Source organism: Nannobrachium achirus (genome assembly GCF_963921795.1).
Source record: "Nannobrachium achirus genome assembly, chromosome: 4".
Taxonomy (NCBI): Eukaryota; Metazoa; Chordata; class Actinopteri; order Myctophiformes; family Myctophidae; genus Nannobrachium; species Nannobrachium achirus.
The window spans coordinates 54,506,246-54,534,217 of record NC_137813.1 but is presented as its reverse complement, the minus strand read 5'-3'; the positions used below and the strand labels follow the sequence as shown (position 1 = coordinate 54,534,217).

Here is a 27,972-nt window from a genome sequence, read left to right as displayed (position 1 = left end):
CTTCCTCCCCTGGCCCCCGCCCATCCCCACCTCGAACCCGAGAGCCACCGTCGCATCACCCTGACCCCTATCATGTGACCTCCAGGGACGCAGGCGACACTCGGTCACATTCGGCCCGGGAGCGCAGGCTGTGCCACTGCTCCACTGGTGTCCTCTGGGAGGCCAGCAGGCGGCGCCAGTGAGACGTTTCAGGCGGACCCGTGGAGAACTGACCGATCACAATGCGGCCCACAAAGTCATTGCTGCTCTTCATGTTGTGGCCGTACACTGTCAGTAGAGAGAGAGTGAGAGTGAGAGAGAGAGAGAGAGAGAGAGAGAGAAAGAGAGAGAGAGAGAGAGAGAGAGAGAGAGAGAGAATGGAGTTAAAAGTGGTGAACTTTATTGCACATCAATATTAGTCGATGAAGCTGAGGTTTGATTCTGTTACTCTTTGAAATGCCACTGCTGTCATAGACGATGATTAAAGCCTCTTACATTAAAGGCAAATTTTTATAATTGAAACCATCAGTGGGTTATGACTGCAAGCTGTCAGGCAGAGATACAGTATGTTTAATGCTCATATAGAGTATTGGAGAGAAGATGACATCCAGTTTGTTGCTATTAATCTATACCAATTAGCTCCTATGGCAAACTTTACAACCTGAAAAGACAAAGGCAAAATGTGTATATCTACAAGGACTGGCCAGAGAAAACTGGATGGTTTGAATTGTCAAATTGTCAAAACAATCCAAACATCATGGGTAGGCTACTCCCCCTTTTCGACTTGTGTTTTCTGGTTTGCTGTGCAAGCTGCCAAGCTGGTAAAAAAACAAAAAACGCTGTGATAAACACTCTCTTTGAAGAAGGTTTATATGGTCGGAAAATCTTCAAAGTGAACGTTTTGTCTAATGGGGCACAAATGGCAGAGTCCTTCATCTCTGTGGTGAGAAATGTTGTATAGGGGTTCCCCTGAACCTCCTTGGGCCCTTGGGCAGGCCTGTTTGGACGGTAATCCACCCATGGAAAATGCACTGCTTTAATACTAATGGGACACTCAAAAGTTTGGAGACGTGCTCGCAGGCTTACATCACTCACCGTGCTGTGCAATACCATGATTCATGTAGGTCTGTTTATGGCCCAAGAAAAACCCTGGAAAGGGGAGTGGGTGCAGGAACAAATCCTGATGGAATACTTAATGACAGAAGCCACGACACACCAGTAGTCTGTGACTCTGTGGAACTGGACTCATTCATATTTAATGCTGTGTTGATTCACAGTGACCTGCATATGCTTATATTGCATTTTCTATATTTAATTTGTCATTTTTAGCTATAAAAAAAACATTATTTCTGCTCAGTTTTATTCAATATGTGTTTGCTTATGAGTTAAATATTCTCCTTAGAGAAACTTGATTATTGTTATTACTATTTTATAATTATTTCTGTCAATACATTGATAATCACTGGTCTTGGACAAAATGGGGATCAGCATCTGACCTAAAAGCCTTAACAGAACATGTGACTGACACAACACACAAGACACAACTACCACTAAATCAAACAAATCACTCTGATGTATCTCTGAGATGGGTTATTGATTGTGCCGGAGCAGCAGCTCCATCTCAGAGAGACACGGTCTTCATAGTGCCCTTAGTGTAGCCCTACTTGCATTCATGACTTATGAGGTTGTTGTGCTGTTATGGCTGTTCTGTGCCATACCTGTTGTTGCTCATCATCCTCATCATCATCCTCCTCCTCATCATCATCATCAATATGTAATCACAAGGCAATGTGTGGTGTGTCCGTATGTATGTACGGTATGTATGTATGTATGTACGTACGTACGTACGTACGGTATGTATGTGTCATTAAACACTTGTTAAAGGTAAAAAGGGAAGTGAAATGTTTTATACTGTACCGTGTTACGCTAGATACGTACAGTAACAGTAGTATACCGTCCAAGACATTTAAAAATAAAAGTATACAGTCCAGTTAAGGAAGCGTAGGCTATCTGATACACAGGAGAAGGGGATGGGGGCAGCAAGAAATAATGGAAGAAATAATTTATACCCTCCATAAAAACCCTAAAACACACCACTGTCTGTATCAGTGTGTTTGTGTGTATGCAGGGGCGTCACAAGGGGTAGGAAAGTGGGACTGAGTTACTGGGGCCCAAGGTGGAGGGGCCCTTATAACTTTAGCAGATATAGCAGATATACAAGCAGATATACAAGCTCACAGCGCGGCACCGAGTGCCGCGCTGCGAGCTTGTAGATCTGCTATTTTTGAAAAGTTGTGAAAATGTGTGAAAATCTTTGAATATATGTATTTTTCTAACTCAAATTTTGCTTCTGGGGGTCCCTGCATGGAACTAAATATTTTGAGATCGGGGTCCGTGGCCAAATATCATCTTGGGGGTCCTTGACATGGGTTTCTTGCACACATCTTCAAGATTTTTAAAAAATAGCAGATATACAAGCTCGCAGCGCGGCACTCAGTGCCGCGCTGTGAGCTTGTATATCTGCTATTTTTCAATAGTTTGGTCTGTGTGTCACGCCCTCTCCTGTGAGACAAGACAAGGCCTGGCTAAATTTAGCCCTGGTTTGACAAGGAGCTGACCCTTATAGGAGAGACAGTAGGAGCAAAGTGGTTTGATAAGAGACAGATACAGCGCCGGTTAGGTCTGTTTTCATTCAACAAACTGGACAGACGCAGAAGAAAAGAAAGACAATGAAATAATTGCATAATAACTCCCCTATTGGGCAAAGCTGTGACGGCCATTTTGTGGTGCCACAAATCGAAAGCCCATGCATTTTTCCCGTATCGATTTCAGAAAATAATTTATATTCATTATTTTAAGCCTGGATTTCAAGCCATCCAGCCAGGCATGCACCTGGTGAATCATGACCATAACACATTTGATTCTGTATCATTTTTTAAATTATATTGAATTACAATATACTATATTTTATAAATACCCCTTTTTTGTGGTCTTCAAATATTGGATGGCTTGTTCCAGGACAGGCTTAAAAAAATGGTTATTTTTTCAGTCATTTCAATGTTAATATCCTATTGCAAGCTCACAGTTTCTAGCAATTACAACTACGCCTCGCATACATGTCACAATGTTTGAAAATATCTATTCACTGTTAATAAATTAAATTACGTTTCAATAACAGTTTCTCCAAAACTTTCATTCCATCCAAATCCAAATCTATTTTTTGCCCACAAAAACAGGGTGATCTTGGTATGGCAGCCATGCAGTTAGTGCCCTATAACCACCCGTTCTTTGTAAATGCTTTGCATTTTTATAACATCTGATTCCAAAGCGCTTTAGCCTACCTTCGTGTGTTAGTTACATTCACTCACAAACACAATCACACACTTACAGTCGAGGTACAGCTTACCACCCTCATTGGGATAGGGGTTCAGTGTCTTGCTGACCCACCAGCAAACCCAAGAACAAATATAACATGCAGGGACGTGCTGGGCCCCTGATTCAGCCCGGGAAAAAGAGTTGGAGTGGCCCTCATTGCGCGCTATAGAGAGAGAGAGATCTCTCTATAGCGCTGCTGCTACTCAAAGATTTGCCATTTCAGATCATGACAAGTGACAAGCCAGTGGGCCAATTACATGAGTTATATTTCGTCGTTGTCGGGTGGAAACCTTGTATGTTCAAAACCGTTTGTTTTGTATTTATCATTTTAAAAATGATTTAAACTAGTGAAAACAGCCGATCTACAAGCACACAGCGCCTCGCACCGCGAGGCGTTGTGTGCTTGTAGATCTGTTGTTTTCACTACTTTTGTGCAACAGCCTTGAATGATGAAGCAGGGCTTTGCGAAAAAATGTACAAAATGGAACGAAGGCCGACATTTAATTTTTAATTTTTTTCCTAATGGCCTGGACCGGCCGGGAATGAGCCGGCCGTTCGGGAGTTGTCCCGCTTTTCCCAATGGCCAGCACGTCCCTGATAACACGTCTTCAACATGAAGCCAGGAAGACCCGGGGTTCGAACCGATTAAACAGACACTATCTCTGGAGCTACAGCTACCCCATGGCTCAACAGATAAGAGTGGCAGCTTGGAGAAACAGAAGGTTCCTCAGTTCGCTCAGAGTGAAGTGTTGAAGAGTCCTTGAGCAAGACACTGAACCCCTACCTTGCATGGTTTACTCTGCTGTCGGTGAGTGAATGGGAGAATGTGAAGTACACTGTAAAGCTCTTTGGAGAAAAGCACTACAGTATATAAATGCTGTCCATTCACCATTTACCTTGAGTCAAGTGGACTCACGTTCAAGGTCAAGACAGGACAGTATAGAGTCAGAACCAGAGTATACTATACAGTAGTATAATAGAGCAATTTATATTCAATAAAAACTGGAAGCTATATAAGATTACCACGGCACCATGTGTCTATTCAAATGAATTCCTCTTTCCTTTACCACCTATTTAATTCATTCTTTCCCTGCCTCTAAAGCCTCTATCAGAGTCCAGGGTGAAGAGCTATTCACCGCAAATTTTAGGTGGAAAGCTTTCCACCTCAAGTCAGAAAATAAGTGAAGGCCATCATAGTCAGTCACGGTGAAGTCCTATTCACCGTGACTGACTGGTCTAGATCGACCAATCAGTGAACGGGGTGAAGAGCCTATCTGTCTGATAGTAAAAACAGAGAGATGTGTCGGGACTCGCGGTGGAAAGCTCTTCACCGCGAGGAATGACATAACGTTGTAGTTTTATGACTCAAAAAGACTACACCGCGGTGGATAGCTCTTCACCGTGGTACCGACTCTGATAGGGGCTTAAGACTCTCTTGTCTGTTTCTTTTCCTGCTTCCCCCGCAGGATGTTTTAAAATGTTGTGTAAATATACATCCACTGAGCTGCTGCCACCCAATTAGCGCTGAACACAGCGGTGAGTCCAGTCTGTCTGAACCAGGGACGTGTAGAGAATGTTAAGGAGGCAGAGGCTGAAATTACTAAAAGGGCCTTTTGGCGAAAATATTGAAAATAGCAGACCTCTAAGCTCACAACGCGTCGCAGAAGCTTGGAGGTCGGCTATTTTCGGTACTTCATAACACACTAAACTAAGCATAAAAAAAGGCAATACTGGAGATGTGGTGTGGATTTCTGGACAGCGAGGGCAATTCTTTCAACATAAGATGCTGCATTCAAGTTCAGGAGAGTTTGGACAAGGCAATTCTCTTGAATGCTGCCTTCAGGTATGGCATGGAAAGAGGGCATTTACATTTCTTTCACCATGGTAAAAACTGCATTAATGGTCTGGAGAGGGCACTTTTTACAGACAGGTAAAAGGGAAGGGGCTCAAGCCCCCTTTGATGTCTATGTGTGCACGTGCCTGGTCTGTATCAATTCTGCAGAGAGACAGAGAGACAGTACTGACTGGGGAGTATACGTCTCTTGTGCACGTGCAGTGTGTCAGTGTGCCTCTCAACTGATGATTCGAGACACCCAAAGTCGGTCGTGTTCAGCAGGAAGCTGTATTGCATACCACAAAGAGTGATCAAACTGGGATTGAAATATGAAGTGCAGACCAATACAGACTACCTCTCCAGAAACACGAGGGCCATATAAATTAATGTATAAATGTCACTAAATGGACCCGCATTTGGTTACATTTGTACATCATAGTTATACACACAAATGGCCATTATATATCACAAAAGATTTTATTGTGTACTAAGCACTAAGCAGTATGCAGTACGCACTAGGTTTAGTGTTTGGCTGTTGTTGCATTGTCAAATTAAACCCATTCTCACTAACAGATAAGCTAATTAGCTGCCATTCTACAGCTAATCTTGTTTTCCCTCGGCGAAGCCAAGCATTCCACAGCCGATGCCTAATTCTGCGTGAATTTATGTAATTGTCGTCTCCTGCCAAGATATGAAACCACAAACAACGGGTCATTAATGCTGTCTCAGCACAGATTAGCCAGATAGGAGATGATGGAGCGATGGGAGTGAGGATGAGGTTGTGTACAGCAAAATCCAAGGTGTTACTTTGAGTCTGAGTGTAAAGAGTGTACAATGTTTTTTAACTTTGTACCGAAATAAACCATTCATTCAATTCAATTCAAAGATTGATCCCCAGATTGTGCTTTTGGTGAAAACAAGCTATATTCAACTGTCCATGACTTTTTGAACAGAAGATAGCAGTTACAACGTTATTTTTCTGGTGGAAAAAAGAAAAGAGACAATTCTTTCCAACGTCACATCCTTTGTTTACATCCGTGTTGGAAAATAAATTCTGTGGATCTCAAAGATAAGGTTAAATAAGGTTAAACGATGGAGTTATTAATCAATTAATACCTAATTAATACCTAATTAATACTAATCATTAATCAATGAATAACCGGCAGTGATTATTAACACATGATGACCCAGACAATACTGTGTAATTAACCTAGTGCCTCAGTCTGAAGGGGTTGCTTTATGACTTATTACTTTAAATTAAAAAAATATATATGTTAATATTACAATGTTACTTTCTGTGTTGGTGTCAGCTAGCCTGCACCCTCGCATTGTATCACACTTTCTGTATAATGTGTTATATTACTTTGGCACACCCTCAAATGAAGCTCAAAAGGACTAAGCATACTTTTAAATGGAAGAGGGGAGGCTAAATCGAACAGAGAAGAATGATACGATTATGCTATCTATCATTTGTATTGAAATATTTGAGCAGCCTAAATTTCAATTTCATGATGAAACATGACAACTCAGGAGCAACAGCACCCTCTATTGGTGTAGTAGGGTAAATATTAAACCTAGAAAGGGGTGCTCTCTGAGTTCAGGTCCTCGCCAGACTGGGTGGTCTACACAGGGCTGTGTAGTCAAACTGCTGAAGCCTGTTAGAGGCAAATAGTGTTGAATATCAAAAACCCTGATTGACGGCCATTGTCACATGACTCACTAGACTATTCAACCTAAAGGACCACTTCACCCATTTTCAATCTGTCTTCTTCATAATAATTGGTCCAGAAACCCATGTGAAATCATCGATGGGGAATCCAGGCTAATAGAAACTGCAGGTTTTGGCCTTGGATGCATCAAGCAGAAAACAGTTAAACTTTTGAAGAAGTCACTGTCTCTTTAGATCCTCCTGGCTGTGTTTCACGACATAGTCATTTACTGTGTCTATAGTGGCGTTTCCATAATGCCACTTTTTGCGCATTAACGGCTTATTCGCAAAATCTTTTTATGGAAACACTTCAAAATGCGAATAAACTTTCATTATCCGCAAAAAAGATTATCCGCTTGGAGGAGGTGGATTTTGAGGCTTTATCGAATAAACTAAATGCGCATTTGTGAATGGAAACGGGTCAGACAATAAATGCGAATAAAATATGACATTCTGGTCCATATCGTCCTCCTATAACACTTTCCCCGGCCGCTTAATTAACGTCCATTGGCCCACAAAACAAACCGGTTGTTACACACGGAGTGACCCTTCGTCATCACACCGTGTTGCGCGTGCCAAAAGAGGCCGTACAAGCATCTGCGACGCTGCAGGATGCAGTCTGCCCGGAGGACTCAACCGGGTGGCGGGCCGTCCGCCTCGGCTCGGGGACGCCCCTCGGGGCACCCCGGCCGGGGTCGCTTGCTCTGACTGTGCTCCCGCCGGCCGCACTTTCTCCGCGGCGGTGCGTCGCGACCGGCTCTGGGTCGGGATGTGTGTGCAGCGAGTCACAGCAGTGCCCTTGCACGTCTCTCGGTCTGAAAATATCAGCCCCATCCCAGCTCTGTGCACTGTGTGCAAGCCCACGGGAAGTGTTTACAGCACGTCGGTTAGACGGACCCAGGCAGGATCTCCCAAGAATCGCATTTCACCAGTTTAATGGAAACGGGCTAAATTCGCTTTGTCCTACTACGCATTTCTGATAATTCGCTTCCCTAATTCAAATACGTTTATGGAAACATGGCTAATGACTCATTACCACAACCATGAGAAGTCCATGTTTACCGCGTTGGTTCAGCTAGGCTATTTGTGCTAATAATAACGTAGATCAGTGGTTCTCAACCTTTTCATAATATAATAATCATATTTGAACTGGGGACTCAAATTGTATAGGAGTTGAGGCATTTCATTTTGTTTGATCTGGCTACAAATAAATGTGGTGAAATTAGAAGATCTACAAGCTCACAACGCCTCGCAACGTGACAGGATGTTCGAGCACATGTAGCGGTTACATCGGTGTGAACAACATCGATAAACACTGCGTGTGCAAGCGTTCCAGACATGATATTCACCCTCCTCCGCACATAACACGCTTTGCTGTGGACATTACTCCTTACAATTTACAATTTAAGCATTTGGCAGACGCTTTTAATCCAGAGCGACTTCAATAAGTAATGTAATACATCAATACATCAACATCAAATTCATAGAAATAGTATCTAAGAAAAAACTTAGGTAGACCAAGCACCTATTCAGTAAAAAAACCTTATACAATCAAAAAACTAAATGCTATCTAAATGACATGTATGGTCATTGAGGGTAGGCAAGTGCCATGGTAAGTGCTATGGGCTAAGGCAGGGGTCGGCAACCCAAAATGTTGAAAGAGCCATATTGGACCAAAAAAAACCCAAAACAAATCTGTCTGGAGCCGCAAAAAATTATAAAAGCCTTATATATCATCGTTGTCGGGTGGAAACCTTGTATGTCCAAAACTTCGTTTTGAATTTGTCATTTAAAAATGAACTAAACTAGTGAAAACAGCCGATCTACAAGCACACAACGCCTCGCACCCGCGAGGCGTTGTGTGCTTGTAGATCTGCTGTTTTCACTACTGTTGTGCGACAGCCTTGTATGATGAAGCAGGGCTATACTTTGCAAAGAAACTTACACATTTGAAACTTAGAGATACAAGGTTTCTGCCCGACAGTGACGATAAAAAAATCGTTAAAACAAAAAATATTTTTTTCCCCCCATCTTTTTCCATTTTCATACATTTTTGAAAAAGCTCCAGGGAGCCACTAGGGTGGCGCTAAAGAGCCGCATGCGGCTCTAGAGCCGCGGGTTGCTGACCCCCGGGTTAAGGTGAAGTCTGAAGAGGTGAGTCGAAGCCGAAGCTAGGGAGTGAACCTGCAGTGCAGTTCTAATTGCAATGGGAGGGCGAAGAGTCTAGGACGAGTTGATCGTTGCCCTGGGTTTTTTAGCGAGGGTTCTGTCAGCTTCCCTGTGTTTGCTGATCTGAGTGAACGGGTGGGATTGTAGGGATCAATCAGGCTTTGGCTGCTTTGAAGGCCAGCATCAGAGTTTTGTACTCTGTGCGGGCAGCATCTGGGAGCCAGTGGAGGGAGCGGAGAGGGGGGAGACAATTTTGGCTGGTACTAGTGAACCTCAGACTCTCTCTAATCCCCCAGAACCTGTCCAATGCTTCTTAATCTCTCAGCCTCTGGCTCTTCCTCTCAGGGTGCATAAACACGTTTCAAACATTACTTTGTGTCGACTGCCACCTGGCTACTGTTACGATGCTTCCTGCCACAATTGTGCCATCTGCATAACGCACGCACGCACGCACGCACGCACGCACGCACGCACACACGCACACATGCACACTATTTAAATCATTGGTTCTCAAATTGGTAAAGCGGTCCTCAAGGGAGTTCCAGGGGGTCCCCAGCTTTAATGATGGCTAAGGAACCAAATGGACCCTTATTCGTCTGTAACTCAGTGAGTGTACAAATGGAACCAAATGGACCCTAACAGGTCCATTTGGTTTAATTTGTAACTCTCTGAGTTAAATGAACATTGATTTTACAATATGGATTGGGGTCTCAGAGACGTAATTACATGGGGGTCCGTAGCCTAATGCATAAAATGGTTGGGAATCACTGCTAGAGCCGTAAAAATCTTCTCTTATGGTGGTCCCTGGCATATCTTTTCAAAAGGGTGTCCGCGGGTATAAGTGTCAATTTGGGGGTTAAATAAAGCTGAGATAAAACAAATACAAATCCAGGTTTTCCCTCACCGCTGAAAACGAGGCTGACTTCACTGAGGTCCTCGTGAGGCACGCGGAAGCTGAAGGACTCGTTGTAGAAGGGGTCGATTGTGCCTCGCATGCAGGACGTCTTCTTGGTCTTGACCAGCTTCAGCCCTGTCACCAGCTGGACCTTGACGAACGGATCTGGAGGAGGCACGCAGATGTCAGGAAGTGACAGTCATGACATACAATACAGTACCAGGGACGTGCTGGCCATTGGGAAAAGCGGGACAACTCTCGAACGGCCGGTTCATTCCCGGCCGGTCCAGGCCGGCCATTAGGAAGAAAATTAAAATAAAATGTCGGCCTTCGTTCCATTTTGGGGGCTGGGCGTCCAACAAAGTAAATCGTCACTGTCTTGTATCTCCAAGTTTCAAATTTGTAAATTTTTTACCGCAAAGCCCTTCTTCATCATACAAGGCTGTCGCACAAAAGTAGTGAAAACAGCAGATCTACAAGCACACAGTTTAAAGTAGTAGTTTAAATCATTTTTAAAATGATAAATACAAAACAAACGGTTTTGGACATAGGCCTACAAGGTTTCCACCCGACAACGACGAAATATAACTTGTGTAATTGGCCCACTGGCTTGTCACTTGTCATGATCTGAAATGGCAAATCTTTGAGTAGCAGCAGCGCTACAGAGAGAGATTTCTCTCTATAGCACGCACTCCAACTCTTTTTCCCGGGCTGAATCAGGGACCCAGCACGTCCCTGTACAGTACAGCTGTTATGAAGTGTGACCATTCTGATCACTTTCATCTTAAATTGATGTTTTTTTCCAGTGGTGTAAAGTAAATTTAATCAAGTGCTGTACAATTTTGCCTTTTTTTCCCCACTGATTCCACAAATGCACAAAAACAAAAGAATAATATTATTGAACTCAAGTCTCCATAGGGTGATTAATCAACAGAAAAAAAGTCTACCAGATAACAAAACGGACGTGTTGTACCTGAGCCCTGGCACATGTCTGTCTGCAGCAGCTGCTTGGCTCTGATGATGTCCACGTTGAGTCTGCCAGCACTGGGCAGGTAGGTGAGGGAAAGCAGCAGCTCTCCAAGCTCCACTTCATTCTGAAAAACACAACAAAATTGCATAAAATGATAAAGTAGGCCAAAATTATATAGATTTTTAGTTATCGTTATAGGGAACCGTTAAGGAACCGGAATTGTTAAAGACGTGGTGCCATAGTTTTGTACTTGTTCTGTTTTGTATGTATTTCTATGGAGTTAACATTACTCTAATAGACCCCAGGTGTGGTTATAATATGCAAATATGTCTTCCCTGTGTATTTTTGGTTACTTCCTGAAAGCTGAAAGCCTTTGAGTCAAAAGGCCCCATCGAAATACACTGCTTTATTGACACAATCAAATCATCCCCTCCACTTTTTACCATGCAACAACAGCTGTGGGTGTGGCTAACTTCAGCTGGGTCACCACCCACCCGAAAACCAAGTATAGCCTACTTAATGAACAGGTGGGTGTGGCCACATAAATAGTAATAATAAAAATCAAACCTCTGTTCGAAGTGAAGCGGTGAATTGTTTCTATAGAGCTATGAAATCTGTCTTCTAGACCTATACATTCTGTGTTCTAGATCTATACTTTCTATGTGCTTTAGTTCTAGATTTCTTTAAGATTTTTTTTTAGATTCTATGTGTTCTGAATGAATGAATGATTTTGTGAAGCTTGACCAATCCTCAATTCTTCATTCTGGACTGGACATGCACGGGACATGTACGGGACAAAGCTATACCTTGGAAGCCTATGCACGGGACATGTACGGGACAGACAAAGCTATACCTTTGTTTTCACCGCTTCAAAAACATAATCAGTGTGGTTGCCAGTATAGGGCAACCAGACTATTGTTCTAATCTAAACTAATGTCATTGATTCTGAGTGTAGTTGAATTCAATGGGGGAGTGGTGCTATAGAGGAGTCCAGTGATGTCATCAGTGATGTCACTGATTGTCACTGATCTGGGGGAGTGGTGCAAGCTTGAGGATTGGAAATTGCAACCACACTTGCAATTTACAATTGCATCTTTTCTAGTTTTAACACTTTCTGTACACTTTTTTGAAAAAACATCTTCCTCCAAGTATATAATCATAATACCCGATAATCCAAAAGGATCCCAACCCTACCCTTGGCCAGTGGTTCTCAACCTTTTCAGGCCGCGACCCCCAAAATAATCATATTTTTAACTGGGGACCCCCACAACCGGACGAGAACAAAGAGTTGAGGCATTACATTTTGTATAACACAGTTCTACTGTGAAAATAGCAGATCTACATGCTCACAACGCCTCGCGTTGCGAGGTGTAGATCAGCTATTTTCACAATTTCTTCCTCTCATATTTGACAATTTGGCCAGTGTTTAATATGTCATTTTAGAGGTATCCTTAAATTGTCACTTTAGAAATGTTTAGATACCCTCTTTACACTTAAACTTTATGTTGATTTTTTTTTTTACTGTTGAGAGAGAAAACAATGTTCCACATTAAGTTAATCATCTGGGGACCCCCAAGAATGATTTGGGGACCCCCCTGGGGGTCCCGACCCACAGGTTGAGAACCACTGCCCTTGGCAGTGGAAAAGAGCCATATATAAGGTCGTAATGCAGACCAGACCTGTGAACTTGGCACCAGCGCCTTCCACCAGTGTCCTCCTTTGACCAGGTCCACCTCGCTGAGCTGCAGCGCCACCTTGCCCACCACGCAGTGGCGCGAGAACTTGTCGAAGTCCACCACGGAGAGCAGCAGCGTGCGCCGCTGCGCCTCCAGGAAGGGGATGTCGAAGGTGAAGCGCTCCTCGAACACGGGGTTCTGGGTCTTCCTCTTCACGCCCGTCTGCCGCGAGTTCTTGTGGTCGGGCAGCAGGCTCATCTTGACGTAGGGGTTGGAGTGGGCCATGTCCTGCCGCGCGCCGTCGCAGGTCAGCGGCGGCGGCAGGTCGCGCGCCTCGATGACTCGGACGCCCAGGTGGCCGTTGATGAGGTCGTATCTTATTAGGGGGAGGGGATGAGAGAGGGAAGGTCAACAGTTTACACCAGGCACGTGCACACATAGACATTAAATGCCCTTTTACCCGGCTGTAAAAAGTGCCCTCTCCAGACCTTGAATAAGTACGGAAAATAGCCGACCTCCAAGCTCACAGTGAGCTTGGAGGGGCAAATGTGGGGCGGCTTTATCACCACATGGAATATCTATGCAGTGATATCAGTCTGTCGCAGGGTTCCTGCTAATTTCCGCAGATGAGTAAGCAGGCTAGGAGTTCGAGTTCCCAAACACTTTCAGCTCAAGACCAAAAGATTCCTTTTTTTGTGTCTCCCCGGGTCTCCAATATGAACCACCAGCCACCATTTTCAGAAATAGTGAAAATAGCAGGTCTACAAGCTCACAGTTCATTGCGATGCAATGCATTTCGCCATATTTTCCCATATTTCGGTACATACCGTGACATCATTGGCTAAACTCTTTCCGAGGCCACGTTGTGTAAGTGAACGACAGACCTTGCAATTAATATGGAGTCATACTGTACATAGATACCAGTGGTGACATCTATGACTTGTGTCATCTATGACGAGTAAAAATTGACTTTTATAACACACTCTCAAAGATCCTGATAACTCATTCAGAATGTAAACCTGTGCTAGAGCGTTCCGTCTACTCTTTGTCTGCCCCTTCATAAGAGCTGTTGTTAGCTAAACCAAGGCTAATGGCGTGGTATTTTCCCGGCTCTTCCTTCGGGCTGGGCAGTGGGTCGTGGAGCAGTGGCCTATCTACTTCCACAACTACGGCTACTCCCCACTCTGTGGGGATAGCAACGGTGGGGGGCCCATCCTCTCAGCCCATGGTGGTGGTGTGGGAATGGCAGGACGACCAGGGCTTGTGGCGACCGTACAGCGGCGCGGTGAGCGGCCACATCGAGCAGCACTTCTCTCCTGGCAGCAGTGCGGGCGGTGTCTGTCTGGGACAATCAGACGCCAGCCTGTCTGCTTACCTCGTCGACATCCCCGGCCTCAAACAGGTCCGAAAGGACACGGGAAAGACCCGATCGGTGCGTCGGTCACTGTTTGCTCAGTCCTCAGGCCTGGCCAGTGGCGTCTACTGGGAATGGGTCAACGATAGAGGCGGATGGTCGTCATACGAGACGCGTATTTCAATCATTCTGGAGCAGGCCTACCAGGCCTGGCAGGCCACCGCAGACCTGAGTCCACACGGATGTGATTACACAGTCGACCTTACGACCATGACCCAAGTCAACAAATCCAACAGCTTTAGACGTCAAGTGCGGCGGCAGTTAAGCGTACCCTACCCACTAGCGCCTTCTGGATCCTCTGCCGTCCCCTCAGGCCCCGCCTCATCCTACCTGCAGTTTCAGAGTCACAGCAGCACGGTTCCCGTGCCTAGCCGCCCTCAAAACCCATTTTCATTCTCATCGCAGTTTCAGAGTCACAGCAGCGCGGTTCCTGTGCCTAGCCGCCCTCAAAACCCATTTTCATTCTCATCGCAGTTTCAGAGTCACAGCAGCGTGGTTCCCGTGCCTAGCCGCACTCAACATCCATTTTCATTCTCATCCGGGCAAGTGAGCTTCCCCAGCTTCCAGGCGGTAGGAAGGCCTCTGTCTCTGGGGAGTGTGTCCTGGGGTTCTACAACACCCGCCAGTAGTACTTATGGAGCTCAGCTGATGAGCTTCACAAGTGCTGATGGCTTTAGTGTTGCTCCCATCCCTGTCCAGCGGAATGTCCCGGCAGCCCGGAGACCGGAGGCAGTGATCCGGCGCTACATGGAGGAAGTGGCTGTGGTCCCGGACGAGGACTGCATCATCTGCATGGACCATCTGTCACAACCGTCTGGCTACGGGACGGCACCGTCACAGGACGGAGCCCAGGGCGTCCTCCCAGACACCGTGGCCAAGTTCACCCAGTGTGGACACACCCTGCACGTCCTCTGCGTCCTGGCCATGTACGACAACGGAACCAAGGACGGCAGCCTCCAGTGTCCGGCGTGCAAGACGATCTACGGAGAAAAGACCGGCACCCAACCCAAAGGAACCATGGACATCTTTGATGACATCTCCGAGTCGCTTCCCGGCCATCCCGACTGCGGCGCCATCGGGATCGTCTATAGCATACGCCGTGGCATACAGGGTCCGGAGCACCCCAGCCCGGGGCAACCGTACTCCTGCAGGGCTTTCCCTCGCGCGTGCTTCCTCCCGGACAACGAGAAGGGCAGGAAGGTCCTGGAGCTGCTGAAGGTGGCGTGGGCGCGCCGCCTCATCTTCACCGTGGGCACGTCCGCCACCACCGGAGAGCAGGAGACCGTGGTGTGGAACGAGATCCACCACAAGACCGAGATGATGTCCAACCTGTCGGGCCACGGCTACCCCGACCCCGACTATCTGGACAACGTCCTCTCGGAGCTGGCCTCGCAGGGTGTGACTGAGGACTGCCTCAAACAGCCGGGCTCCAGGGAAAGAAGCCCTGGTAGAATGTAATAACTATACTGCACTGCTATAATGTGAAAAAATACAAAACAGTGCAGGTAAAAGAAAAGAAAAAGAAGATCCACATGAAGTCATACCGTTATTGATTAGTTTAATTAAAGAAAAGGAAAAAAAAAAGGAATCTAGCAAACATGTTCTAAGCTGTCACACTATTTAAATACATGAAGAGGCTTTTATTTATATTTGAGTCACACCAGCCGAGCAGTCATTCATTTGTGAACAACAGACACAAAATGATGCTTATCAATTCCAAACTGTGCTTCCTGAATGTGTTTCACATCCTCTGAGTCTGAACCAATCTCAGTCCAGACATGCTGAATCATCGAGGACATCCTGTCGGCTTATTGTCCCGATCCACTGAATAATCGAGAAGAATGTTTAGAAAAAGTATATATGAACATTATATTATATATATATATATATATTATCGACTACATCGATGAGTCTGAACCTAAGCTCTATTTGATCTATTTCCGCGTTGTGATGCAACACATTGTGAGCTTGGGCTATGTTCGTTAATTTGTTGTATAGAACTAAAAACACCTTCTAAATACCAACCTAGGTTTTTGGAAAAAATATATGTTTGATACATTTACAGTGTTGTTTAAAAACGATTTACAATAGTGAAAATAGACGATCTAAAAAATGTGAGGCGTTGTGTGTTTGTAGATTGGCTTTTTTTTTTTTCACTAATTTTGTGCGACACACCCAGTGAAGATATATAGTAACAACTAAAATGACACAGGTGTTTTCCCAATATTCGTATTGTGGAGATTTACATTTATTGTGAAATTGTCCTCGTCATGCACTGGGAGCAATTCACCTTTCACCTGTTTGCCGAGCTGCATATCTGGTACCACTTAAAATTAAACCCTCTATAATTGGTAAAACAGACCTGGAAATAACGTACTTGATAGTCTTTTTTTCCCCCACTCTCTACACTCTTTACCAAACCTCTACGAGCTCACAACGCACACGCACCACGTTGCAACACGTTGTGTGCATGTAGATCTGCTATTTTATGGCATGTGTTCCGCCCCAGGATAATGGATGTTGGGGATGTTTTGATTATCGCGATAATATCGTAAATCGCAATTTCTTTGGTCACAATAATCATGACATGATATTTTCATATCGTCCCATCCTATAGTCTCAGAGCTGTCAGTGTGGATCTTACTGTGTGCTGAAGTGGAGCATGCCCAGTTGGTATCGGAGAAGGATCTCGTCGTCCGTCAGAGAGTCCACGTCGTCCCCAGAGGAGTCCAGGGAGTAGAGGCGAGGCTCCAGCTTACGGAAGTAGTCGTCGGGAGGGTGCTGGGGCCTCCGGAGAGGCTGGATCACCTCCTTCCTGGGGCCCATGGCCCAGAACTCAATGGGTTTCACATCCACCAGGGGTGAGCTGGGCCTACGGCTATCCAGAGCTGAGCAGGAAGAGGAAAGGAGGGAGGATAATTATAAAAAAAATCTTTTATGGGAGTTTTATCTTTATCATTTGAAATTATTTCAATCACTCATGGGATTTACTTGAAGACTTAAAAGATATCTACAAGCATTTCGAATGATAGGCTTTTAGTCAGCAATAGTGTTTTAGTTAGGGGATGTATTTTTAGGGTTTGCAAACAAATGTCCAATTTATATTTTTATTTTTTTTACCTTCAATTTCTCAGGGAAATGTGTTTAGAAATGTTTACTTTAACTCGGATGTATTAGTCCCGTGGAGATATTTCTCTTTCGGATCTCAAGCTAAAAGTTTGCAAACCCCTCAGTTTACATCGATTGAGTGAGTTTAGCGATGCAGGCCCCGCTAGGCTATAGCTCACCTATTCCCTTTAAATTTCAAGGACCCCCACTTTGAGAAGCATTCGGGCACGGATTCCCATTTTCATACAATATTTTATTCCAGTACCTAATCTACACTATAAAATCCTCTGTGTTACTTTAACTCGAACGGAACCAAATGGAACCTTAAAGGTCAGGATCCATTTTGTTCCACTTATACTAGCACTCAATAGTTGTCTAGCAGCTAAACTCACAGGAGAGCTGTCGGACCATGCTGAGGGTGGAGCGAGACGTCTCTGAGCTGGAGCGCCTCCGCATGAGAGCGCTGTCCGGAGCCATCGCTGCTGCGCTGTCTCCAGAGGCCACTCCGGAGTCTGCATCCTTCTCCGTGTTACACTCGTTCACCCTGGCACGCACAGAGAAAGATATAGTCCAGTTCAATATGTCCAAAAATGAAGGTTCGTTCAAATTTTCGGGGGATTAGGAAAATACATATCACACATCATTTTTCACATTTTTGTGGGGGCTGTTTTTAGCCCAAGGAATGTTTTTCATGCAAAACAAAATGCTTGCAATGGATTCAGAGTCATGAAAACCCCCTAGTTTGACCCCTCACATGCTACTTTAACATATTTATTTTTTGTATGTTTTTCCTGTATAATAAAGTTAATGGGACCCAAAATTTCAGCAGCTGTCAAAAATTCCTCTAGGGATTTGGCAAATGGAATCATGGATTTTAAAATAAATTGACTTGACTGAAGTTTCCAAAAATGTGAACGAAATTACACAAGCGACTGGAATAATAGGAAAAGAAACAGAGACCAGGTTCTAGATCAGATAAACCTGTTAGTATTCATTCACATGTCAGGCTGCATTCAGTGATTGTGTTTGTCCAGTAATAGGGGTCTCCCGTCTCTCCAGCTCTCCAGGAAACTGAAAATACTTGTTCAGGTGGGTTGCCGAGTCATCCAATCAGGAGAGAGTACCCCCTGATCAGCTTCAATTTGATAGTGTTCCAGTTACAATTTTGTCTGCAAATCTTTGAGCAGTGCGCACCACTCCTACGTCTGGCTTTGTGTGTATGTCCGTATGAGCACGGAACTCCGTGTATGGAGATGCGTAACGCCGCAGACAGAATGGCCCATACAAGGAGATACAGTATGCACGTGTGTCGTGTCACTTCAAATTTCACTTTTTACTTGCACCAGCAGAGTGCGCAAGTACTGCATTTGGTGATTTGGTATGTGGCGAGTCTGTTTGCGTAAATGTCTGTTTGCGTAAATGTCTGCATAGCCAATCAGGGACCAGCATTCTTCATGACATCACCATCAACAAGTGCGACCTAATATAAATAACAGGGCACGCTCTGCTGGTGCACAAGTAGGCCATACATGGCCATGAGTGCACAAGGCGCAAGTTGGCACCTCAACAGAGTGCAGTCTAGTCCAGTACTTAAGTGTGCACTCTCCTGGTGCAAGTACTGCGTTCGGTGTTTCTGTTGCATCCTCTGTCTGTGTTTACGCCTGTAGCCAATCAGGGACTAACTGGGAATCCATTCTGTAAAAAAATCACACCCAATGTGAAGTGAGCGGTGGTCGTGCTTGCATAACGTCTTCATCAATTGGTAATTGGTGATGTGATACAGGCTACACACACACACACGCACATTGCTATGGCAAAACGCTGAGGAAAACACATTGCTATGGCAAAGCGCTGAGGAAAAAGACTAGGATATAAGGCTAGGATGTAATTGGTGATGTAATATGGCTACACACACACCACATATTGCTATGGCAAAACTCTGCGGAAAACACATTGCTATGGCAAAACGCTGAGGAAAAGTGGCTACAGATAGTGGCTACAGATAATTGGTGATGTAATATGATATAATATGGCTACGCACACACACATATTGCTATGGCAAAACGCTGAGGAAAACACATTGCTATGGCATAACGCTGAGGAAAAGTGGCTACAGACACACGCACAGCCACTCTTAGGAGCGGTTTACCACCGCTCAGAAAAAAGGGACACAAATCCCACTTCCTTTTTAACCCTGTTTGGCTCCTCCCCTTTCTTAGTCCACTTCCTCCCGCGTGATTATTTATTTATTCCCACTAACGACAACATATACATGTTGAAGGCAGTGGTGCTGACGGATTCTGCTTGAGACATTAATTCTGTGCAGGCATCTGCACCGGACGCCTAATACCCAGCCAGCCATCCCTCTCAGGGATCATCAAGGGCCCTCTGTGTCCATGGCGACAGCCAGTGAGAAAGATAGTTGTCATGACGACGGTCCAATCTAAAACACATGGCTGGAGGAAGTGTGTGTGTGTGTGTGTGTGTGTGTGTGTGTGTGTGTGTGTGTGTGTGTGTGTGTGTGTGTGTGTGTGTGTGTGTGTGTTTGGCTCGAGGGCTTAAGGTTGATTAAGGCCCTGTGAATTGGTTTAAGTGATGCAAAACACACACACACACACACACACACACACACACACACACACACACACACACACACACACACACACACACACACACACACACACACACACACACACACACACATAATCTATCTATAAATGCGAGAAGTCTCTGCGTGTGTGTCTGTCTGTCTGTCTGTCCGTCTGTAATCCGCGTATCTCGAGAACCGTTCGTCCCACCGGCTTCAGATTCGGCACGCGCGTTCCCCGCCGCGGCACGGAGTGCAGTGCCGGGTCTCGACCCGACCCGACGCGCGGTTTTCCCGAACCGGCGCGAAACGTTCGGAATCTCCTTATGCGGGGTTGATTGTTGACATCAGGCTGTTCCGGAGGAAATCGGCGAAAGCTCTGACTCATTGTGACATCACTTCATAAAAGGCTCTGACATCACGTACGCCACATGAGTCAACAAAAAATCTCTGTGAGTGTGTATGTATGTATGTAATCCGCGTATCTCGAGAACCGTTCGTCCCACGGGCACACGCGTTCTCCATATATGGGCATAAAATGAATGCCCCCATATATGGGCATAAAATGGATTGCAGACAGACAGATACAGATATCTCCATATATGGACATAAATGGACAGAGGCAAACAGATGGTCAAAGATCTCCATATATGGGCATAAAATGGACGCAGACAGACAGATACAGATATCTCCATATATGGGCATAAATGGACACAGGCAAACAGATGTTCAAAACGGGTCCTATGACAACAGGTATAATGAGGTTTGCATTAAAGGGGGAACCGGCACTGTGTCTGCAACACAGTTGGAGGCACAGACAGATACTCCATATATATATATGGGCATAAAATGGACGCAGACAGACAGATACAGATATCTCCATATATGGGCATAAATGGACACAGGCAAACGGATGTTCAAAACGGGTCCTATGACAACAGGTATAATGAGGTTTGCATTAAAGGGGGAACCGGCCCTGTGTCTCCAACACAGTTGGAGGCACAGACAGATACTCCATATATGGGCATAAAATGGACGCAGATAGACAGATATCTCCATATATGGGCATAAAATGGACCCAGAACTATAACTGCAGTGATCTCCATATATGGACATAAAATGGACGCCGACAGACAGACAGACAGATACAGATATCTCCATATATGGGCATAAATGGACACAGGCAGACAGATGGTCAAAACGGGTCCTATGAAAACAGGTATAATGGGGTTTGCATTAAAGGGCGGGGCATTCATTCCCTATTTACATTGTTCCGAGTTGGCCAGGTCGCCGACTAGAAGCTTCTAGTAATAATAATAATAATGGTATATATATATGACCAATTCATTATTTATTAAGATCAATATCAACATCAATATTCAACATTTAAATAATAGACAACACTGGTTGGAGCACTCTGACATGGCATGAGAGTCTGATGGCAAAATGACACAGTAGGCTACCACATCCTATCTTTAAAGACACTCGTTGTCCTTGCTTACTGTAAGTTGGATTAAGAGCTAAATGCCTAAATTGTAAATTGTAAGATCAGCACTGTCTACTGTATTCCCACAAAAACATAATATCATTAGACTGACGCTGAATATTGTCAATATTCCTAAACATTTTGGAAAGAAAATGTGAGTGATGATGAACATCATTGATGATCGATTTATATCCTTAATGCTGTGGTTGTCAGTTCAACCGTGTGAGGGAGACAGCACAAGGCTCAGCTCTAACGGAGGCGTATAAAGCAAATACTGAAATATGACGCATGCCTCAAATAATTTTATAACACCCCATAAAAGACATCTGTGTGTGTGTATGTGTGTGTGTGCTCGCCAGAGTGTGTGTGTGTGTGTGTGTGTGTGTGTGTGTGTGTGTGTGTGTGTGTGTGTGTGTGTGTTTGTGTGTGTGTGTGTGTGTGCGCGCGTGCGTGCGCGCGTGTGCGTGCGCGCGCGCATGCCCATGTGCGTGTGTGTATTTGGGTTGGTATGAGTGCTTCCTGACTAACATTGTCAGGAAAACATGTGGACTGTATGTTAACGACCATTTTCCATATTCCAGTCGTAGTCGTCCCCCCATCCCCCACCCCTTCACTGCCTCGTGACATCACACAGCCGTGTCTCCGAGGAGAGAGCTGCAACATCTCACCTGTTATCAGACAAGTCTCTGTCTAGCCCATATACCGTAGAGTCTAGGGCTAGGCTATATTATAGACCAACATACTGTAGAGTCTAGGGCTAGGCTATATTATAGACCAGGGGTCTTCAACGTTTTCAGGCCAAGGACCCCTTGGCTGAAAGAGAGATGATTGTATAAAATTGTGTTGCCGATTAAAAATGTTCATAGATTTCTTAGACAGCTTAGACTTGTTTGACAGCACTGTCATCATGTTGGCGTGATGGGTATTTTAAGACATTTAACCACTTGAACCATCAAATACTTTAGTCTGCTTTCCATCTACCAAACACTTTGCCAAAAATAGCCGATCTACAAGCTTACAACGCCTCGCAGGCTATTTTTGGATAATGTTCCACTCAGAATAGGGATGCTAGGGTAAAAAACATGATCCTATCACACAAAGATTTGGCGGCCCCCCTGTAGTAACTCTGAGGACCCCCTGGGGGTTTTAGTTATTTATTTGTATTATTTATTCATTTACGGTGCAAACTGTTTGAGTGAAACCACTTTGTGTGTATTAGAGTTCGGATGATCCGAACTCATAATAATGACCGAATGTCTGTCTGTCCGATGTCTGTCTGATATACATGCACGGCACGCTGACCTCCGTGATACTAAACAGTGCCCAAATTAGGAAATAACCAACATCACTGATACCGTTGCCTGTACGGCACATGCGTCGCCGCCATGGCAACAGTCGCATGCTGAAACAGTGCCCAAATTTGGAGATGACTGACATCACTGTTACCACCGCCACGGTAACAGCCGCATGGTGAAACAAATGACCAAATTTGACTGACATCGCTGATACTTCTGGGTTCTCCAACATTACTTCTGAGACTCCTACATTCAATCCCTCATATACTGTGCACATAAAGTAACTAACATTACGGACAGAATGGCACATACAAGGAGATACGCACGTCGGGATGGAGCCCTAAACAAGGGTAGCTCGATAACCCGATAACAGATTTATTGAGTACCCGGCCGGTATCAATACGCTTTTGGCTTATCAAGCTTGTTATTGAGCATAGCGGCCCATCATGTCATGTTTAAACAATCAAGACAAGAGGGCGATCAAGAAATTATTACAGTACTATCCATAATATAAAGCCAGTTAACTCTAATGAATGATTGTTTTAATGATACTTAATTATATTTGTTACTTTTGTCAATTATCATCTTAATAATCGCAATAACTGGCCAATAAAAAAAGATAATAGTTATGTTCTGAATTTGTCATCTCATATCTTTCCACAAAATATCAGAAAACGCTCAATAGTGGGCTTGATAAAAGCCCGGCTCAATAAAACATCTGAAGGATTTACATAGTTTGGAATATATTCATATCATTTTGCCTATCAATTGATGACACCTTGGTGAACAATTTCTCTATTCACTATATATGTTTTCAATGAGGTCTTGAGGCTCATTCACTATTCAGAATGCAAGATTTCCATAGGCGGAGGTCCTTTTCAATCATCTTTTCCTAGGTAAATGATAGCAGGACAATTTTGTAGGAGATCAGATAATGGGATGTTTTACACTGTATTTGTGAGTTTTCAGGGGTCAGCTGACATTTGGTGAGCCAATAGTAGCCACAATCATTGTAGTTTTGTTTCCACAACTGTTCCAATTTGGGCATACATTTTAGGCAGATCTTTCCCCTGGACCCCCCTGGGTCTTAAACCATTTAGGCCTAGGATTATTGACTGCTTTAACTATTGAAAAATAGCAGATCTACAAGCTCACAGCGCGGCACCGAGTGCCGCGCTGCGAGCTTGTAGATCTGCTATTTTTGAAAAATCATGATTTTTCTTTGCAAGTCTTTGAATATATCTATTTAAAAGCAAACATTTGTAACTCAAATATTTGCTTCTGGGGGGTCCCTGGAACAACATATTTTGAGATGGGGGTCCGTGGCTAAATACCTGTAATTTTGGGGGTCCTTGACATGAAAATGTTTGAGATCCACTGATTTAGAGGAAGGATTTAGAAGTCGGGTCAAAGGGATCGGGTCAAAGATATTCAAAGACTTTTTCATTTTCAAGGTTTTTCAAAAAATAGCAGATCTACAAGCTCGCAGCGCGGCACTCGTGCCGCGCTGTGAGCTTGTATATCTGCTATTTTTCTAAAGTTAAAGCATACTATAATGGTTTAAAGTGGTTAAAATCTAACGTGACTCGGGCGCGTTCCAGGTATTTTGATAGTTAAGAGGTTATTGTTCTTTTTGTGTGTGTGACTCACAGCCAGGCGGGGGTCTGCGCAGGGAAGGGTCCGAGGATCTCCACCTCCTCGTCCGTCGTGGTGCAGCAGACACACTCCCAGCACCACAGCACGCAGGAGCGGCAGGAGCAGCGACACCGCAGGCAGTCTGTCAGCCGGGCCAGAACGCCCTGCAACGCACAGCCAGCAGTGGTGACAATATGAAATGCTAGTGTTATATAGCAGGGGTCTTCAACGTTTTCGGGCCAGGGACCCCTTAGTTGAGAGATAGATGAAGCAGGGACCCCCACAACCCATATAGTTTGACATCACAATCATCAGTGTATTTTGGGTTCATGTCAATTTGTGTTTCCAGATATTTAAACACTTGAACCGTCAATAAACGTGACCTTTCACTCTGTACTTAGTCTGCTCTTTTCTCCCTCTACACCAAACCAAAAATAGCCGATCTACAAGCTCACAACGCCTCGCAGCGCGAGGCGTTGTGAGCTTGTAGATCTGCTATTTTTGGCTAAAGTTCTCCGAATATGGATGCTAGGGTTCAAGTGGTTAATATAGAAAAGGAGGGGGAAAAAAGCTTCTATCACACAAAGATTTGGAGGACCCCATGTAGTAACTCTGAGGACCCCCCTAGGGGTCCCAGACCCCCTGTTGAAGACCCCTGTTATATAGTCTTCCAGCAGGGGCGTCACAAGGGGGGGAAGTGGGACTGAGTTACTAGGGCCCAAATACATATCATTTTGGGGGTCCTTCACATGAAAATGTTTGAGCACCACTGACATAGAAACGTAGGTTTTTCAAAAAACCTTAGAGGGATTTGAACTGTTCAAAGAATATTCACGATTTTTCAAAAATAGCAGATCTATAAGCTTGCAGCGCGGCACTGTGAGCTTGTATATCTGCTATTTTTCAATAGTTAAAGCACCAAATAGTTAAAGCTCATGGGGGGCCCGCAGTGAATCCTTGTACCCAGGGCCCAGAATTTGGTGCAACACCCCGGCTTCACCCGAGCATAGACACTCAGCCAAACATAATCATACGCAAAATCGAACACAGAAAAGCCAGTTATTTCATTATATCTATGTTTACGTGGGTTAGGGTTAGGGTGTAGCTACATTATATGGTCATCTAAAATAAAACCAACCATGGTCTTCACACAAGGTGAACTGCTGTAAACGTGGAAGCAGGTGACGACAGCGTTGCACACAGTGAGCAGAGGCAGCTTATATGCGAGCAGAGCTCCATCCCTCCGTATCGATCAGACATAAATGTAATCATCCCTTATGATCCACCATTTGAACTCAGGCTCAGGCTGCATGCACTGCGCTGCACGGCCAATAACAATTCAAAGTGATCTCCTTCCCTTTTCCTCTAGTTAATTTGGCCCATAATTGATCAAAAGTAGAGTGGTAAAGAAAGGAAGCTATGCTCTCATCTACCACTCCTTCCCCACCAATTGTTTTGGAAGAATAAAGTTAAGAGTGTGTAAGAGCTTCAATGTACAGATTATTCATGTAGGTTCTTGGTCTACCTACATGTTTTAGATGACAATTTCTATGCATTTGATGTATTGATGTTGATGCCTTGCACTGTCCTTGCTTATTGTAAGTCGATCTGAGTCTGGATTAAGGCCATGGCTACACGGAGCTGGATATTTCATATATCCCGGTTTTTCAGATATCCACATAGAAAAATATCTAGGTCCACACGGAGCTGGATATTTCTAATATCCCGTTTTTTTCAGATAACCACATAGAAAAATATCTAGGTCCACACGACAAAGATATCTAGGTCTAACAAGCACACACACAGTAAAGTCTTCAGAGATATCCGGGTTCCCTGTCTACACGGATCCAGTGAATCGGATATTTTTCAATCTCTCCACGTATTTATCCGGTTTAAAAAATATCCAGTTTCACAGCCGAAATATCCAGATTCATGTGGCTGCAAGCCCCAACAGCACAAAGAAATGTCTAGCTTCAGAAATATCCAGCTCCGTGTAGCCGGCAGAGCGTCTGCTAAATGCCTTACTTGTAAATTGTACATTATCTTCAACGTTTTCAGGCCAAGAACCCCTTAGTCGAGAAAGAGATGAAGCAGGGACCCCCACAACCCATAGATACCATATAGTTTGTAGTTTCATCGTTTGACGGCACAATCATCAGTGTATTTTAGATTTGTGTCAATTTGTGTTTTCAGATATTTAACCACTTGAGCTTGTAGATCGGCTATTTTTGGCTAAAGTTCTCAGAATATGGACGCTAGGGTTCAAGTGGTTAATATAAAAAAGGAGGGGAAAAAAAGCTTCTATCACACAAAGATTTGGAGGACCCCTGTGGTAACTCTGAGGAGTGAGGACCACCTAGGGGTCCTGGACCTGTTGTAAATTGTAAGAGTTAAGATGTTGAGAGAAGGCAGCAGGAAGGCGTTGGCAGGAAGCAGATGCTGAATGCAGTCACATCACATTTATGTGGGTCTCACCCGTCCACCATCACTGTCTGTCCTCCATTTTGAAGCATAAGATCTGACTCCATGATTGAATCAAGGTGCGGTCAGTGGCGGATCTGTCTGGCATGCATTAGCCTTCATGCAAGCAGTTCCTTTTCTGAGAGCTGTTTGTCAGGACTTCCCACAACAGACCATTTTACGCTTAATAGCTAAGCTTTGCTATAGCAACAGCAGTGCTATTGGCTATAATCCTCAGTGACAAAAAACAAGCCTGAAACCAAGCTGGGGGAACAAAAAGCATATTCATAGATTTAAGAGATACGTGGACGATTGATACAACATGAATGGAGAGCTCCTCCAAGAGTGAATGTTGTTGTCTGTATTTACCGGTACAGTATGTCTGAGAGGGGGTGTCAGTTTTGACAAGATTTTGGAGAAAAGATGCATGCGATTTTGGGAGGCAAGCTTGACGCGTTAGATCAGCGATTCCCTAACCGTAACCACCAAGATAACGCTAATTTAGTTTTAAAAATTAAACTATTCAGGTACAGTACTACATCTTGTTACAATGACTGCAGACAACATGTTGCTTTTGGCACCTTATAAAGGTGAACCTGATACAGTAGAGGTGTAATTTGGGGAAAGTGCAAGTGTGCTTGTGAGGGTTGTGGCTGTCGGGACCCCAGGAATATGCTGGGGAGGGGAGGAATAGCGTCTGACTATCAGACTATCAAAATGATGTTCGATCCTGAGATCATGTGTGCCTGTAAGGTTACAGGTTGGAGAGTAGAGAGATAGATAGTAATTGATCTCCGTGGAGGACACAGTACTAGCAGGAGAAGAATAAAACACTCAAATCAAATCATCAAACCGGTAAATCACTTTTACTGGTTTTCTCTTGCGCATACCTAGTATTGTGTAAGGAAAAACAGAAATCAATATGAAAAAATAAGAATGAAAAAAAGGATGGATGTACTCAATGGAATGGCCTAGAAGCATAGCATGTGATTACAGAAGATTTGCACATTGATATGAATGACGCACGCACGCACGCACGCACGCACGCACGCACGCACACACGCACGCACGCACGCACACGCACACACACACACACACACACACACACACACACACACACACACACACACACACACACACACACACTAGGGATGGGACGATATGAAAATGTCATATCACGATTATTGTGACGAAAGAAATCACAATTTACGATATTATCGCGATAATCAAAATCCACTATCCTGGGGCGGAACATTTGCCGGAAAATAGCAGATCACACACTCTTGGGTGGATGTTGTATACGGATTCATACCTCATTGATCGGTTCCAACTGTCCTTTTTCACAGGCCAGGCGGAGCAGAGGGTCGTGAGGCGGTGGTGT

General features: G+C 44.5%; 2 protein-coding genes across 2 annotated transcripts; one reads left to right on the top strand and one right to left on the bottom strand.

The window, feature by feature from the left end:
- Positions 1-70: 70 nt before the first annotated feature.
- syt17 (synaptotagmin XVII) lies at positions 71-27,972 on the bottom strand (the record flags this gene model as incomplete). The annotated part of the gene is made up of 8 exons (XM_080723389.1): positions 71-267; positions 9,970-10,125; positions 10,934-11,054; positions 12,610-12,982; positions 16,665-16,908; positions 17,521-17,672; positions 24,147-24,295; positions 27,904-27,972. Coding segments are annotated over 8 exons (1,461 nt in total), but the record flags the coding sequence as incomplete, so codon positions are not given.
- On the top strand, positions 13,697-15,478 carry LOC308284120 (putative E3 ubiquitin-protein ligase DTX2; the record flags this gene model as incomplete). Its single annotated transcript, XM_080724658.1, has 1 exon — positions 13,697-15,478. One exon carries the CDS (start codon positions 13,697-13,699, stop codon positions 15,476-15,478), a length of 1,782 nt encoding a protein of 593 aa, XP_080580784.1.